This window comes from Homarus americanus, unplaced genomic scaffold, assembly GCF_018991925.1.
Source record: "Homarus americanus isolate GMGI-L3 unplaced genomic scaffold, GMGI_Hamer_2.0 scaffold44060, whole genome shotgun sequence".
Classification (NCBI taxonomy): Eukaryota; Metazoa; Arthropoda; class Malacostraca; order Decapoda; family Nephropidae; genus Homarus; species Homarus americanus.
In genome coordinates this window covers 4242449-4259562 of record NW_024756871.1, presented here as the reverse complement: position 1 = coordinate 4259562, position 17114 = coordinate 4242449, and the positions used below count along the sequence as shown (strand labels likewise).

The following is a 17114-nucleotide window of genomic DNA, read 5'->3' as shown; positions in this document are numbered from 1 at the left end:
TTTCCTTTTGGATCAATTGTTGGACGATCTTGGTTGACGACATAATATTTTGGGTAATTTCAGCGACAAAATCAAGAGGTTTTACGTCCGAACACCTCGATGGTCATTTAATTGGTTCTTATCACCCAATCTTTGTTCAGTAGTTATGATTCCCTGACCTGGAAAGGTAAAAAGGAGAAGAGTAATTTTCCGATAGTGCGCGACCGACGTGTGTGTTCCAGTAGACCTATGGATGCTACTGTAGCCTTCTTTGTCCCGTGCCATGGACTTTGATGCCCGTAAGCATATTGTAACCAGCGAAAGACGAGGGCTAGTTCTCATATTGCATGTATCTTGCCTCCTTTCACACAGACCCGCCTTCCCTTCATATCACCTGTACGTTCTCAACCTCCTTCTGTACTCCACACAACACCCGTACCCCCCCCCCACCCCATTACTCTTTCTAATGCTCTTTCTCCTTAAACTTAGAAACTCTTCGTTTTTACTGTCATTTTTATCTAAGTACATTGTGCTGCATACAGAGCAACTGATTTACAAAACATCCTGAAAAACCTGATCTAGTTTCTCGTAATCAAAATCTCGTAATGGGTTATTCCCATTCTTCTTTTTGACTATCGTGAACTCTTGATACAAAATTACAATATTTAGAAATGAATTTACCTTAGTTTTAAAAACTGAAAAAAGTCCACCTGACAGTAGGATTAACATTCCTTCAATCAGACACCATATAATCACCATGTAATTGGTATTATTTGAATTCTAGGAGTAGAACTTTTGTTTTGATATTTCTCATATCCCCTCCTCCCCCTCATCTGTTTAGGAAGTGAGAAACATTTGCACCCTGGGGATTTCTGAGGAGCTTATCATCTGAACCAAGTCCACTATTCCTGCCCTCAGCATTATTGTCAAGTCGTGATAGTGATTAGTCGGTATTCGGGTTGGTCCATAAAGATATAGCCCAAATAAAGGATCTATACTATAGTTCTTAAGGTATTTATAATAACATCAATACTTACCAAATTAATTGGCTGAAGATAAAAGTTTTCAATGTGAAATGCATCACAATATTGGTCAGTGGCTACAGAGACATAAAATTACAGTCAGTTTACTTAATGATAGTGTCGATCCATGCGCATTGTTGTCCGGCTACGGCCTGTACACGAAGAGTGAACTAATCAACAACTAACAATAACATTACGAACGGAATCTGGAGGATTTTTTTGTGGATAATGTTGTGTTTGAAGTTTTCCAACAGTGTGTGGGTTGGCCTGATACACGGTATCTTGGAAATGCTACCACAAAAGGGGTTATGGGTCCCCAATTTACGAATTTCTGACTTACGAACGTCAACCGATACGACCGAGGTTAACCTTAAAATTTACAGTATTTTATTTTCCTGGTGACTTATTTTTTACTTTAATTTACTGTATTTTGTCATTCTATTTCTTCCTTTCTCTTAAATTAAGTGATTTTATATGTATATAAGCACTTAAGCTAAGATATAGTGGGATTTTAAACATTGTTCTGTAAGAACGGTATGCACATATTATGTGTTTCAACATGCATACATTCCCAATTTAAAAACGGTCTTAGGAACGGAACCCGTTCGTAGCCCGGGGACGCGTTCTGTTCCTGAGGACATGAGTTCATACCTGATGAGGACAGCGTCCAAATATTTGGGGTGTTATTTGGAATGAGACGTTCACCAGGGAATGTACCTGGAAGGAATTCTAGTGTGGAAATTCCTGTTTCTCTTCAGTGTAGTCAAGAACTTATCTCCAATAAGATTTGGTAACGTTCAGAATTGATGGCAAAAAAGGTTTCATGCTCACCCTCGAACTAGAAAGGCTTCATGATGGCTTCCTGGTGGATAATGGGTTTTCTCACTGGCTCATAAACTTATGATTGGCTTATTAACATGTCCAGTAAGATGATAGTAGACCGCATCACTGAACATGATATTAACCAGGAATATCTCATCATTGTCAATCGTCATTGATGTTTCACTACCTTATCTCAGTCTGGTAATTTTTGTTTCATTAGGGTTGTGTCTGGAGTATTTGCACTGTCTGTGTAAAAAGTTTCATGTCTTGATGTATTCTTCCCTTTACACTTGTACAGACATCACCAGGTCTTATCATAAAGGTCTTGTTAATATCTATAAAATAGTTTATAAGACTTGTCCTGATTAGGTCAATGTTTTCGTCACTCCTGAGAGGTTTTGGCTGTTCACATTGGTCTTTATTTATCTACAGGAACAATTCAACTATTATTTTTAATATGATGAATTATAATATTGACACTACTGTATGGATCTTCCTCATTGAATAGGTTATAAAAGTAAAGGCACAGCCATTGAGGATGACGTGTAACTCTGCCAAAACATTGCAATGACACGTAGCTTTGATAAATAAACTTGAAAATCATATACTGTCGACCTTCATATTATCGTTCGAACTATAAACCTTACCAAGCTTCATTTCGTTAATTTATGTTTTTAATCAACTTTAGTAACAGTAAAGTAAGTTTTCTTATGGGGAATGATAATAGAAAATTCTGTGAACAGTCTTTATTGTTTGAGTGTATCAATACTGTATTACTGCATCTCAATACATTAACACCAATAAGATGTAATAGGTGTCCTTGTAGACTGTTCATGTTAGGCGTCTCATGTCACGGAGCAGCTCCAGCAGCCACCATTCGCTCTGGTATAGTGGTCTGCAGTGCCATGACATCTAGACGGTTGGGTAGCAAGCATCGGTGGCGATACCGCAGTTGTTGTTCCTGTTGCGAGCCATCTTGATGTACCCACTCTCACCCCAGCTGGTGGCCCAAGAGTTCTTGACGAGCCAGAAGTCTTGGCCGCCTTCCGAGCCGTAGCCAACTGCCAGCACAGCGTGGTCAAGCTGGGATGATGAGCAAGAGGGCTCATAGTAGACACCTGCGATATAAAAAAACCTTGTAACATGTGTAGCAGTAGTCAAGTGGTGAGAGTTAAAGTGATAACGGAATATGTGTTGTGTTTATCATGGCAGAACCATAAAACATATTTCCTCGATGTGGCCTCTCGAGTAACACCAAATAGTGTTAACCATGAAGAGCATATTGTCTTCTCAAGCGAGGGTTGTGTCATAGTTGGCGAGATTTACTGTGTAACATCGTACAGGATGGTATATATGTTGACTTACTGAGTGAGTTGATGTTGGTGAATATAGTAAAGGGAACAATGCCCGTAGTAACATTTTCTTACTAAAACTAAAACCTCAGTCAAGAAAGTTAAGTGTCTCTTTATAAAAAGTATGTTTATTGTATAAAATCGCAGATGACTAAGTATTAAACTAACATCCCTCGTGTCTCACAGGCCTTTAAGTAAGTCTTCAGGTGAAATTTTGAAAATGAGAACTGACTGTTAAAAATATACTGTATATCGGTAAATTATATAATACTTTGACAATTTTATCGTATTACAAAACTGTATACCATCTTTGTGTGTGCTTTTAAAGTTGAAAAAAAAACATATTTTTGCGAAATATAAATGATTGAATTTCCATGTGTATATGTACTATCGATGGGTGAAACTATGTGTGCAGTATGCTAGTACTCACCGGTGTAGTAGGACTGGAAGCTCCTGTGGGAGGCATCGATAGCAACAGAGATGGGACCGATATCCCTGGTGGCTGTCTTCAGAGCGCTCTCGCTGCCCTGGGCGATGCCCACATAGCCAGTGCATGTGGCTCCGATGGAGTTTGAGTTGAAGCGGCAGGTGTTATCCTGACAGGAGACACAAAAGAATATTAACGATATTCCCTCTTGAAATACAGAGCGAATTCATTAAAATTATTTGTATTTTAAGCGATATATAAAAGAAACTTCCCACAAAGCTAAAAAGTTTTACATTTACACTATATGATAGATATATCATAGTCAGGTTATCAGTTGTGCCTGACTAACTTACCCTAGCTTCGTAAGGGTAGGAAGACTCTGTGTCAACGCCACCATTGTCCCTCACGTACATAATGGCTCGTTCCACCCAGCCACCATTACATCCCTGGTTATAGTAACTGCCGCCAGCGCAGTCGACGAGCTGCTGCTCGGAGAGGCTAACCAGTCTGCCTGTCTTGAGGAAGTGCTGACCCTCAATGCCGCCGGTCTGTGACACGGTAGGAAGAGGAGGGATGAACATCAAAAAGAAACTATATTGGATCTTGATTCTTAGAACAACAACCTATCCCATTCACACCAATTACAGCACATACCTAGTGCAGCCCGAACACTTACCGTAGAGAAAGCCCAGCAGGAGCCACACTGTCCCTGGTCCTTGACAGGGGTTACGGCGCCCTTGGTGCGCCAATCCACTTCCGTAGACTCAGGGGCTGCGTCAGTAGAGGTGAACACGGCTGCTGGCCGAGGGCCCTTCTTGTACCCCTTCATCACAGCATTGAATTCCTCATTGGTCTGCAACCCCACAAGAATGTTACGGCTTGTTAATCGAAAATCTCTCGAAAGAATTGAGAAGTTAGGAAACGTCTCATGAGTATGAAATGTAGATTACATATTTTCTCTTCAAGACTCATCTGATATGGACCGTTTTGTAGGTTATTATACATGACAAGTTTATGAAGTTGTAAATATATAATGTTTTCAACTCACCATGTCACTGAACTGGTTGATAGCCAGGTTGTAGGTGACCTCGCCCCTCTCATACTTCTTGTTGAACTCCTCGATGTACTGAAGGTTATCCAAGAAGACGTTGAGGCGGTAGCGCTCCTCCTCTAAATCCACGTACTTCCTGCCAAACTTACCCTGTGGGAGCCAACACACACATGTACTACACCACATCCACCAACGGCCTGCCATACTACACAAGTTGGCAACAACACCAGATGACAGAGGTGTGAAAGTTATATGGAGCTTCTTACTCCCAACACAAAATAACATTGTTATTTAGAATGAACCATTTTATATCATGTACTCCTTAAAGAGCAACTTCGAATATATTTTCCACGTTAATTGTTATAAGTTGTGATGCTATCTTACTTTTACTTTACATTATTCTCTACGCCACTGATCGCCTCTTTAGGCGTTTGGGCGATTGGTCACGTCTCTTTTGCTCAGAGACGACAAGTACTGGTACTGTTTCCAGAATATATCTGTACTATAACCTTCGCCAGTGTTGGTCAAGTCTGGTCGTGAAAATGCTCACACTCGTTGCTGTCACAACATTCACTGGTGTTTCTCATACTTGGTAGTTAACAGTAAAATCAGTATATCCACCTCAGTATGATCATGATATTTTAGTCACACCAACCAAGTAACACATGACTTATATGACCAAGAAACTGACATTCACGGTGACCTTACCTTGAATTCTTCCCAGGAGGGGTTGGCGGCGGCCAAGGCCAAGCCGAAGAGGAACAATGCTACGACCTTCATCTGGGGCAAAAATGAAGAGATAACCCTTGTATGATGTACTGTATGTTAAACCTTCGTTAACTCATTAGTCCTATTCATAAGTGTCTTATTTTTGTCAGTCCTTACTATAAATTTTCTTTTTCGATGCAAGTAAATATTTCAACACATTACCTGACTTACCCTGTAGTAAAGACCTTTTTAATAATGAGTGAAACACTGTTGCAACTCTTTTAGTCACAACTTGTTAATCACAAGGTTTGAGGAAGATACTTACCTTATAAGACCAGGGGTGCTACTCGAGTGTGAGTTGGGATGGTGTTACAGAGAGTATATATACAGGTATAGTCCGTGGGGACCTGCACACCTGCTACTGTTGCCCACCTGCTGCACCTCCTGCCACCTTTCATCGTGACTGGCTGTGTCAATCATTCCTGACCTTAAGTCAGGCTGTCTTTGCTAGTGACGTTATTAATATTACTTGTTCGATATAACCAATAAATTGAATACAAAATAAAAATAAAAAAAATTTATGTTAAAAAAAAGAGTTCAAGTGTCAATAAATTCAAGAAAATTAGCTACGACGCTTATCTTCTGATATATGATGGACGACACACACACGATGGCTGAACCCAAAAATAAATAGATAAATACTGTGGATTGCATAAAAACTCAGAGGAAAAATAATCAGTTATTGTGTGAATTATCCTACCGTAGTTTGGTTGTTCAAGTGACCCGTTACTCTGGCGGTGTTTATAGACATTAAAATCATGTGGTCAAGCCTGCATGGGTCAGTATTTGGTAACCACTGTGAGTGAGCGGGTGGCTGTCTGACAGACATTGTTCAAGAAAACAGAATGAGATTACACACTAAGAGGTAGACCAGTGTAATACAATGTTCCCGTATGCATAAAGATACGACGCCGGGTCTCAGGTCAAAAGGTAAGGTCCTGTATTGATGAAGACTCCCCATATGTTTCTACAGTCGTCTGGGTATTTTCTTCTCTAGTAATATCCACTCGGGGGATTCCTTCGTCCAGTATTTAATCCAGCATTTCACAAATATATCATCTTACAAGCTGTTCGAGAAATTGATCTGTTTTAAGTTACTTTATAACCTTCATCATGTATTCGTACTGTTATATGTGAAAAAAATAGGCGTGGGTGGGTGGGTGGGTGGGTAGGAAGGCAAGCAGGCAAGTATAGTTTCTCATAGGTCCGGACGTTACACTTCGTGATTTTTTCCTTTTGGATCAATTGTTGGACGATCTTGGTTGACGACATAATATTTTGGGTAATTTCAGCGACAAAATCAAAAGGTTTTACGTCCGACCACCGAAGGGTCAAGACGTACCTGGCGCTCCTCTCTGAGCAGCCAGGTCAACTGTTATGTTGGCCCATACCAACTCCCTCCCCTGAACCCTCCTCCCCACCGGAATATCAACATGTTCTCGCCAGAAGTTACTATTTCATTTAGGAAAGGAATGGAACCAGTGTTAAACAGAGGTGAACAGTGGTGAACAGTGCTTAAGTCAGTGAGAACAACTCAACAGTAACAGTGGTACCCAAGTTGACCTTCACACTGTGAGGTCCCAGGTACCCAGTGATAACGGCCAGTGAGACCCAACAACCAGCGATGTGTTAATCCGTCTACGATAGGAAGGCCTGGAACCACACCTCACTCATATAACACCATCTGTGAGGGAATTACTACACCACGTGAGGCCCCTCATAACACCATATGTGAAGGAGTTACTACACCACATGAGGCCCCTCATAACACCATCTGTGAGGGAATTACTACACCACGTGAGGCCCCTCATAACACCATCTGTGAGGGAATTACTACACCACGTGAGGCCCCTCATAACACCATCTGTGAGGGAATTACTACACCACGTGAGGACCCTCACAACACCATCTGTGAAGGAATTACTACACCACGTGAGGCCCCTCATAACACCATCTGTGAGGGAACTACTACACCACGTGAGGTCCCTCCTAACACCATCTGGGAGGGAGTTACTACACTATATTTTTGCTGTTCAACACCTACAATAATCTATATGTTCACTGTATGTTCCTTTACCTTTCTCTAATGAAGGCTTTTGTTAAACCACCAATGTATGTAATAAGTCATTTATGTCCAATGTATATTTTCAGCCTTCGGGCTGCAGAACTTTTTCAATAAACCGTCAATTATTATAATTATTATAATTATTATTATTATTAATTGGTTCTTATCACCCAATCTTTGTTCAGTAGTTATGATTCCCTGACCTGGAAGTTAAAAAGGAGAAGAGTAATTTTCCGATAGTGCGCGACCTCCGAGACACTCAATAGGAGGTCTAAGGAGAAAGCTGTACGTCCCGATAGCTCTGTAAAGTGCCAAAAGACGTGTGTGTTCCAGTAGACCTATGGATGCTACTGTAGCCTTCTTTGTCCCGTGCCATGGACTTTGATGCCCGTAAGCATATTATAACCAGCGAAAGACGAGGGCTAGTTCTCATATTGCATGTATCTTGCCTCCTTTCACACAGACCCGCCTTCCCTTCGTATCACCTGTACGTTCTCAACCTCCTTCTGTACTCCACACAACACCCGTACCCCCCCCCCACCCCATTACTCTTTCTAATGCTCTTTCTCCTTAAACTTAGAAACTCTTCGTTTTTACTGTCATTTTTATCTAAGTACATTGTGCTGCATACAGAGCAACTGATTTACAAAACATCCTGAAAAACCTGATCTAGTTTCTCGTAATCAAAATCTCGTAATGGGTTATTCCCATTCTTCTTTTTGACTATCGTGAACTCTTGATACAAAATTACAATATTTAGAAATGAATTTACCTTAGTTTTAAAAACGGAAAAAAGTCCACCTGACAGTAGGATTAACATTCCTTCAATCAGACACCATATAATCACCATGTAATTGGTATTATTTGAATTCTAGGAGTAGACTTTTGTTTTGATATTTCTCATATCCCCTCCTCCCCCTCATCTGTTTAGGAAGTGAGAAACATTTGCACCCTGGGGATTTCTGAGGAGCTTATCATCTGAACCAAGTCCACTATTCCTGCCCTCAGCATTATTGTCAAGTCGTGATAGTGATTAGTCGGTATTCGGGTTGGTCCATAAGGATATAGCCCAAATAAAGGATCTATACTATCGTTCTTAAGGTATTTATAATAACATCAATACTTACCAAATTAATTGGCTGAAGATAAAAGTTTTCAATGTGAAATGCATCACAATATTGGTCAGTGGCTACACAGACATAAAATTACAGTCAGTTTACTTAATGATATTGTCGATCCATGCGCATTGTTGTCCGGCTACGGCCTGTACACGAAGAGTGAACTAATCAACAACTAACAATAACATTACGAACGGAATCTGGAGGATTTTTTTGTGGATAATGTTGTGTTTGAAGTTTTCCAACAGTGTGTGGGTTGGCCTGATACACGGTATCTTGGAAATGCTACCACAAAAGGGGTTATGGGTCCCCAATTTACGAACGTCTGACTTACGAACGTCAACCGATACGACCGAGGTTAACCTTAAAATTTACAGTATTTTATTTACCTGGTGACTTATTTTTTACTTTAATTTACTGTATTTTGTCATTCTATTTCTTCCTTTCTCTTAAATTAAGTGATTTTATATGTATATAAGCACTTAAGCTAAGATATAGTGGGATTTTAAACATTGTTCTGTAAGAACGGTATGCACATATTATGTGTTTCAACATGCATACATTCCCAATTTAAGAACGGTCTTAGGAACGGAACCCGTTCGTAGCCCGGGGACGCGTTCTGTTCCTGAGGATATGAGTTCATACCTGATGAGGACAGCGTCCAAATATTTGGGGTGTTATTTGGAATGAAACGTTCACCAGGGAATGTACCTGGAAGGAATTCTAGTGTGGAAATTCCTGTTTCTCTTCAGTGTAGTCAAGAACTTATCTCCAATAAGATTTGGTAACGTTCAGAATTGATGGCAAAAAAGGTTTCATGCTCACCCTCGAACTAGAAAGGCTTCATGATGGCTTCCTGGTGGATAATGGGTTTTCTCACTGGCTCATAAACTTATGATTGGCTTATTAACATGTCCAGTAAGATGATAGTAGACCGCATCACTGAACATGATATTAACCAAAAATATCTCATCATTTTCAATCGTCATTGATGTTTCACTACCTTATCTCAGTCTGGTAATTTTTGTTTCATTGGGGTTGTGTCTGGAGTATTTGCACTGTCTGTGTAAAAAGTTTCATGTCTTGATGTATTCTTCCCTTTACACTTGTACAGACATCACCAGGTCTTATCATAAAGGTCTTGTTAATATCTATAAAATAGTTTATAAGACTTGTCCTGATTAGGTCAATGTTTTCGTCACTCCTGAGAGGTTTTGGCTGTTCACATTGGTCTTTATTTATCTACAGGAACAATTCAACTATTATTTTAAATATGATGAATTATAATATTGACACTACTGTATGGATCTTTCTCACTGAATAGGTTATAAAAGTAAAGGCACAGCCATTGAGGATGACGTGTGACTCTGCCAAAACATCGCAATGACACGTAGCTTTGATAAATAAACTTGAAAATCATATACTGTCGACCTTCATATTATCGTTCGAACTATAAACCTAGCCAAGCTTCATTTCGTTAATTTATGTTTTTAATCAACTTTAGTAACAGTAAAGTAAGTTTTCTTATGGGGAATGATAATAGAAAATTCTGTGAACAGTCTTTATTGTTTGAGTGTATCAATACTGTATTACTGCATCTCAATACATTAACACCAATAAGATGTAATAGGTGTCCTTGTAGACTGTTCATGTTAGGCGTCTCATGTCACGGAGCAGCTCCAGCAGCCACCATTCGCTCTGGTATAGTGGTCTGCAGTGCCATGACATCTAGACGGTTGGGTAGCAAGCATCGGTGGCGATACCGCAGTTGTTGTTCCTGTTGCGAGCCATCTTGATGTACCCACTCTCACCCCAGCTGGTGGCCCAAGAGTTCTTGACGAGCCAGAAGTCTTGGCCGCCTTCCGAGCCGTAGCCAACTGCCAGCACAGCGTGGTCAAGCTGGGATGATGAGCAAGAGGGCTCATAGTAGACACCTGCGATATAAAAAAACCTTGTAACATGTGTAGCAGTAGTCAAGTGGTGAGAGTTAAAGTGATAACGGAATATGTGTTGTGTTTATCATGGCAGAACCATAAAACATATTTCCTCGATGTGGCCTCTCGAGTAACACCAAATAGTGTTAACCATGAAGAGCATATTGTCTTCTCAAGCGAGGGTTGTGTCATAGTTGGCGAGATTTACTGTGTAACATCGTACAGGATGGTATATATGTTGACTTACTGAGTGAGTTGATGTTGGTGAATATAGTAAAGGGAACAATGCCCGTAGTAACATTTTCTTACTAAAACTAAAACCTCAGTCAAGAAAGTTAAGTGTCTCTTTATAAAAAGTATGTTTATTGTATAAAATCGCAGATGACTAAGTATTAAACTAACATCCCTCGTGTCTCACAGGCCTTTAAGTAAGTCTTCAGGTGAAATTTTGAAAATGAGAACTGACTGTTAAAAATATACTGTATATCGGTAAATTATATAATACTTTGACAATTTTATCGTATTACAAAACTGTATACCATCTTTGTGTGTGCTTTTAAAGTTGAAAAAAAAATATTTTTGCGAAATATAAATGATTGAATTTCCATGTGTATATGTACTATCGATGGGTGAAACTATGTGTGCAGTATGCTAGTACTCACCGGTGTAGTAGGACTGGAAGCTCCTGTGGGAGGCATCGATAGCAACAGAGATGGGACCGATATCCCTGGTGGCTGTCTTCAGAGCGCTCTCGCTGCCCTGGGCGATGCCCACATAGCCAGTGCATGTGGCTCCGATGGAGTTTGAGTTGAAGCGGCAGGTGTTATCCTGACAGGAGACACAAAAGAATATTAACGATATTCCCTCTTGAAATACAGAGCGAATTCATTAAAATTATTTGTATTTTAAGCGATATATAAAAGAAACTTCCCACAAAGCTAAAAAGTTTTACATTTACACTATATGATAGATATATCATAGTCAGGTTATCAGTTGTGCCTGACTAACTTACCCTAGCTTCGTAAGGGTAGGAAGACTCTGTGTCAACGCCACCATTGTCCCTCACGTACATAATGGCTCGTTCCACCCAGCCACCATTACATCCCTGGTTATAGTAACTGCCGCCAGCGCAGTCGACGAGCTGCTGCTCGGAGAGGCTAACCAGTCTGCCTGTCTTGAGGAAGTGCTGACCCTCAATGCCGCCGGTCTGTGACACGGTAGGAGGAGGGATGAACATCAAAAAGAAACTATATTGGATCTTGATTCTTAGAACAACAACCTATCCCATTCACACCAATTACAGCACATACCTAGTGCAGCCCGAACACTTACCGTAGAGAAAGCCCAGCAGGAGCCACACTGTCCCTGGTCCTTGACAGGGGTTACGGCGCCCTTGGTGCGCCAATCCACTTCCGTAGACTCAGGGGCTGCGTCAGTAGAGGTGAACACGGCTGCTGGCCGAGGGCCCTTCTTGTACCCCTTCATCACAGCATTGAATTCCTCATTGGTCTGCAACCCCACAAGAATGTTACGGCTTGTTAATCGAAAATCTCTCGAAAGAATTGAGAAGTTAGGAAACGTCTCATGAGTATGAAATGTAGATTACATATTTTCTCTTCAAGACTCATCTGATATGGACCGTTTTGTAGGTTATTATACATGACAAGTTTATGAAGTTGTAAATATATAATGTTTTCAACTCACCATGTCACTGAACTGGTTGATAGCCAGGTTGTAGGTGACCTCGCCCCTCTCATACTTCTTGTTGAACTCCTCGATGTACTGAAGGTTATCCAAGAAGACGTTGAGGCGGTAGCGCTCCTCCTCTAAATCCACGTACTTCCTGCCAAACTTACCCTGTGGGAGCCAACACACACATGTACTACACCACATCCACCAACGGCCTGCCATACTACACAAGTTGGCAACAACACCAGATGACAGAGGTGTGAAAGTTATATGGAGCTTCTTACTCCCAACACAAAATAACATTGTTATTTAGAATGAACCATTTTATATCATGTACTCCTTAAAGAGCAACTTCGAATATATTTTCCACGTTAATTGTTATAAGTTGTGATGCTATCTTACTTTTACTTTACATTATTCTCTACGCCACTGATCGCCTCTTTAGGCGTTTGGGCGATTGGTCACGTCTCTGCTGCTGAGAGACGACAAGTACTGGTACTGTTTCCAGAATATATCTGTACTATAACCTTCGCCAGTGTTGGTCAAGTCTGGTCGTGAAAATGCTCACACTCGTTGCTGTCACAACATTCACTGGTGTTTCTCATACTTGGTAGTTAACAGTAAAATCAGTATATCCACCTCAGTATGATCATGATATTTTAGTCACACCAACCAAGTAACACATGACTTATATGACCAAGAAACTGACATTCACGGTGACCTTACCTTGAATTCTTCCCAGGAGGGGTTGGCGGCGGCCAAGGCCAAGCCGAAGAGGAACAATGCTACGACCTTCATCTGGGGCAAAAATGAAGAGATAACCCTTGTATGATGTACTGTAAGTTAAACCTTCGTTAACTCATTAGTCCTATTCATAAGTGTCTTATTTTTGTCAGTCCTTACTATAAATTTTCTTTTTCGATGCAAGTAAATATTTCAACACATTACCTGACTTACCCTGTAGTAAAGACCTTTTTAATAATGAGTGAAACACTGTTGCAACTCTTTTAGTCACAACTTGTTAATCACAAGGTTTGAGGAAGATACTTACCTTATAAGACCAGGGGTGCTACTCGAGTGTGAGTTGGGATGGTGTTACAGAGAGTATATATACAGGTATAGTCCGTGGGGACCTGCACACCTGCTACTGTTGCCCACCTGCTGCACCTCCTGCCACCTTTCATCGTGACTGGCTGTGTCAATCATTCCTGACCTTAAGTCAGGCTGTCTTTGCTAGTGACGTTATTAATATTACTTGTTCGATATAACAATAAATTGAATACAAAAAAAAAAAAAAAATTTATGTTAAAAAAAAGAGTTCAAGTGTCAATAAATTCAAGAAAATTAGCTACGACGCTTATCTTCTGATATATGATGGACGACACACACACGATGGCTGAACCCAAAAATAAATAGATAAATACTGTGGATTGCATAAAAACTCAGAGGAAAAATAATCAGTTATTGTGTGAATTATCCTACCGTAGTTTGGTTGTTCAAGTGACCCGTTACTCTGGCGGTGTTTATAGACATTAAAATCATGTGGTCAAGCCTGCATGGGTCAGTATTTGGTAACCACTGTGAGTGAGCGGGTGGCTGTCTGACAGACATTGTTCAAGAAAACAGAATGAGATTACACACTAAGAGGTAGACCAGTGTAATACAATGTTCCCGTATGCATAAAGATACGACGCCGGGTCTCAGGTCAAAAGGTAAGGTCCTGTATTGATGAAGACCTCCCCATATGTTTCTACAGTCGTCTGGGTATTTTCTTCTCTAGTAATATCCACTCGGGGGATTCCTTCGTCCAGTATTTAATCCAGCATTTCACAAATATATCATCTTACAAGCTGTTCGAGAAATTGATCTGTTTTAAGTTACTTTATAACCTTCATCATGTATTCGTACTGTTATATGTGAAAAAAATAGGCGTGGGTGGGTGGGTGGGTGGGTAGGAAGGCAAGCAGGCAAGTATAGTTTCTCATAGGTCCGGACGTTACACTTCGTGATTTTTTCCTTTTGGATCAATTGTTGGACGATCTTGGTTGACGACATAATATTTTGGGTAATTTCAGCGACAAAATCAAAAGGTTTTACGTCCGACCACCGAAGGGTCAAGACGTACCTGGCGCTCCTCTCTGAGCAGCCAGGTCAACTGTTATGTTGGCCCATACCAACTCCCTCCCCTGAACCCTCCTCCCCACCGGAATATCAACATGTTCTCGCCAGAAGTTACTATTTCATTTAGGAAAGGAATGGAACCAGTGTTAAACAGAGGTGAACAGTGGTGAACAGTGCTTAAGTCAGTGAGAACAACTCAACAGTAACAGTGGTACCCAAGTTGACCTTCACACTGTGAGGTCCCAGGTACCCAGTGATAACGGCCAGTGAGACCCAACAACCAGCGATGTGTTAATCCGTCTACGATAGGAAGGCCTGGAACCACACCTCACTCATATAACACCATCTGTGAGGGAATTACTACACCACGTGAGGCCCCTCATAACACCATATGTGAAGGAGTTACTACACCACATGAGGCCCCTCATAACACCATCTGTGAGGGAATTACTACACCACGTGAGGCCCCTCATAACACCATCTGTGAGGGAATTACTACACCACGTGAGGCCCCTCATAACACCATCTGTGAGGGAATTACTACACCACGTGAGGACCCTCACAACACCATCTGTGAAGGAATTACTACACCACGTGAGGCCCCTCATAACACCATCTGTGAGGGAACTACTACACCACGTGAGGTCCCTCCTAACACCATCTGGGAGGGAGTTACTACACTATATTTTTGCTGTTCAACACCTACAATAATCTATATGTTCACTGTATGTTCCTTTACCTTTCTCTAATGAAGGCTTTTGTTAAACCACCAATGTATGTAATAAGTCATTTATGTCCAATGTATATTTTCAGCCTTCGGGCTGCAGAACTTTTTCAATAAACCGTCAATTATTATAATTATTATTATTATTATTATTATTAATTGGTTCTTATCACCCAATCTTTGTTCAGTAGTTATGATTCCCTGACCTGGAAGTTAAAAAGGAGAAGAGTAATTTTCCGATAGTGCGCGACCTCCGAGACACTCAATAGGAGGTCTAAGGAGAAAGCTGTACGTCCCGATAGCTCTGTAAAGTGCCAAAAGACGTGTGTGTTCCAGTAGACCTATGGATGCTACTGTAGCCTTCTTTGTCCCGTGCCATGGACTTTGATGCCCGTAAGCATATTATAACCAGCGAAAGACGAGGGCTAGTTCTCATATTGCATGTATCTTGCCTCCTTTCACACAGACCCGCCTTCCCTTCGTATCACCTGTACGTTCTCAACCTCCTTCTGTACTCCACACAACACCCGTACCCCCCCCCCACCCCATTACTCTTTCTAATGCTCTTTCTCCTTAAACTTAGAAACTCTTCGTTTTTACTGTCATTTTTATCTAAGTACATTGTGCTGCATACAGAGCAACTGATTTACAAAACATCCTGAAAAACCTGATCTAGTTTCTCGTAATCAAAATCTCGTAATGGGTTATTCCCATTCTTCTTTTTGACTATCGTGAACTCTTGATACAAAATTACAATATTTAGAAATGAATTTACCTTAGTTTTAAAAACGGAAAAAAGTCCACCTGACAGTAGGATTAACATTCCTTCAATCAGACACCATATAATCACCATGTAATTGGTATTATTTGAATTCTAGGAGTAGACTTTTGTTTTGATATTTCTCATATCCCCTCCTCCCCCTCATCTGTTTAGGAAGTGAGAAACATTTGCACCCTGGGGATTTCTGAGGAGCTTATCATCTGAACCAAGTCCACTATTCCTGCCCTCAGCATTATTGTCAAGTCGTGATAGTGATTAGTCGGTATTCGGGTTGGTCCATAAAGATATAGCCCAAATAAAGGATCTATACTATAGTTCTTAAGGTATTTATAATAACATCAATACTTACCAAATTAATTGGCTGAAGATAAAAGTTTTCAATGTGAAATGCATCACAATATTGGTCAGTGGCTACAGAGACATAAAATTACAGTCAGTTTACTTAATGATATTGTCGATCCATGCGCATTGTTGTCCGGCTACGGCCTGTACACGAAGAGTGAACTAATCAACAACTAACAATAACATTACGAACGGAATCTGGAGGATTTTTTTGTGGATAATGTTGTGTTTGAAGTTTTCCAACAGTGTGTGGGTTGGCCTGATACACGGTATCTTGGAAATGCTACCACAAAAGGGGTTATGGGTCCCCAATTTACGAACGTCTGACTTACGAACGTCAACCGATACGACCGAGGTTAACCTTAAAATTTACAGTATTTTATTTACCTGGTGACTTATTTTTTACTTTAATTTACTGTATTTTGTCATTCTATTTCTTCCTTTCTCTTAAATTAAGTGATTTTATATGTATATAAGCACTTAAGCTAAGATATAGTGGGATTTTAAACATTGTTCTGTAAGAACGGTATGCACATATTATGTGTTTCAACATGCATACATTCCCAATTTAAGAACGGTCTTAGGAACGGAACCCGTTCGTAGCCCGGGGACGCGTTCTGTTCCTGAGGATATGAGTTCATACCTGATGAGGACAGCGTCCAAATATTTGGGGTGTTATTTGGAATGAAACGTTCACCAGGGAATGTACCTGGAAGGAATTCTAGTGTGGAAATTCCTGTTTCTCTTCAGTGTAGTCAAGAACTTATCTCCAATAAGATTTGGTAACGTTCAGAATTGATGGCAAAAAAGGTTTCATGCTCACCCTCGAACTAGAAAGGCTTCATGATGGCTTCCTGGTGGATAATGGGTTTTCTCACTGGCTCATAAACTTATGATTGGCTTATTAACATGTCCAGTA

General features: G+C 40.5%; 2 protein-coding genes across 2 annotated transcripts; both read right to left on the bottom strand.

Annotated features, from left to right (window-relative positions):
* Positions 1 to 2554: 2554 nt before the first annotated feature.
* LOC121857034 (digestive cysteine proteinase 1) lies at positions 2555 to 5757 on the bottom strand. Its single transcript, XM_042352860.1, has 7 exons — positions 5687 to 5757; positions 5362 to 5433; positions 4651 to 4803; positions 4279 to 4455; positions 3956 to 4150; positions 3606 to 3771; positions 2555 to 2941 (listed from the first exon to the last, which is right to left on the bottom strand). The coding sequence occupies exons 2-7, from the start codon at positions 5431 to 5433 to the stop codon at positions 2736 to 2738; spliced, it is 969 nt and encodes a 322-aa protein (XP_042208794.1). The 5' UTR covers positions 5687 to 5757; the 3' UTR covers positions 2555 to 2735.
* A 4394-nt stretch (positions 5758 to 10151) lies between these two features.
* Positions 10152 to 13349, bottom strand: LOC121856988 (digestive cysteine proteinase 1). Its single transcript, XM_042352787.1, has 7 exons — positions 13279 to 13349; positions 12954 to 13025; positions 12243 to 12395; positions 11871 to 12047; positions 11551 to 11745; positions 11201 to 11366; positions 10152 to 10538 (listed from the first exon to the last, which is right to left on the bottom strand). The coding sequence occupies exons 2-7, from the start codon at positions 13023 to 13025 to the stop codon at positions 10333 to 10335; spliced, it is 969 nt and encodes a 322-aa protein (XP_042208721.1). The 5' UTR covers positions 13279 to 13349; the 3' UTR covers positions 10152 to 10332.
* Between the last annotated feature and the right edge of the window lie 3765 nt (positions 13350 to 17114).

Bases quoted from the DNA above. Each gene is read 5' to 3' on its own strand.
- LOC121857034 (XM_042352860.1), bottom strand. From the start codon at position 5,433: ATGAAGGTCGTAGCATTGTTCCTCTTCGGCTTGGCCTTGGCCGCCGCC. The intron at 4,151-4,278 runs GTAAGTGTTCGG...ACCGTGTCACAG, and splicing joins CCTGCTGGGCTTTCTCTACG to ACCGGCGGCATTGAGGGTCA. The intron at 3,772-3,955 runs GTAAGTTAGTCA...GTCTCCTGTCAG, and splicing joins CCTACCCTTACGAAGCTAGG to GATAACACCTGCCGCTTCAA.
- LOC121856988 (XM_042352787.1), bottom strand. From the start codon at position 13,025: ATGAAGGTCGTAGCATTGTTCCTCTTCGGCTTGGCCTTGGCCGCCGCC. The intron at 12,048-12,242 runs GTGAGTTGAAAA...GTGGGGTTGCAG, and splicing joins TCAACCAGTTCAGTGACATG to ACCAATGAGGAATTCAATGC. The intron at 10,539-11,200 runs GTGAGTACTAGC...TTTATATCGCAG, and splicing joins CTTCCAGTCCTACTACACCG to GTGTCTACTATGAGCCCTCT.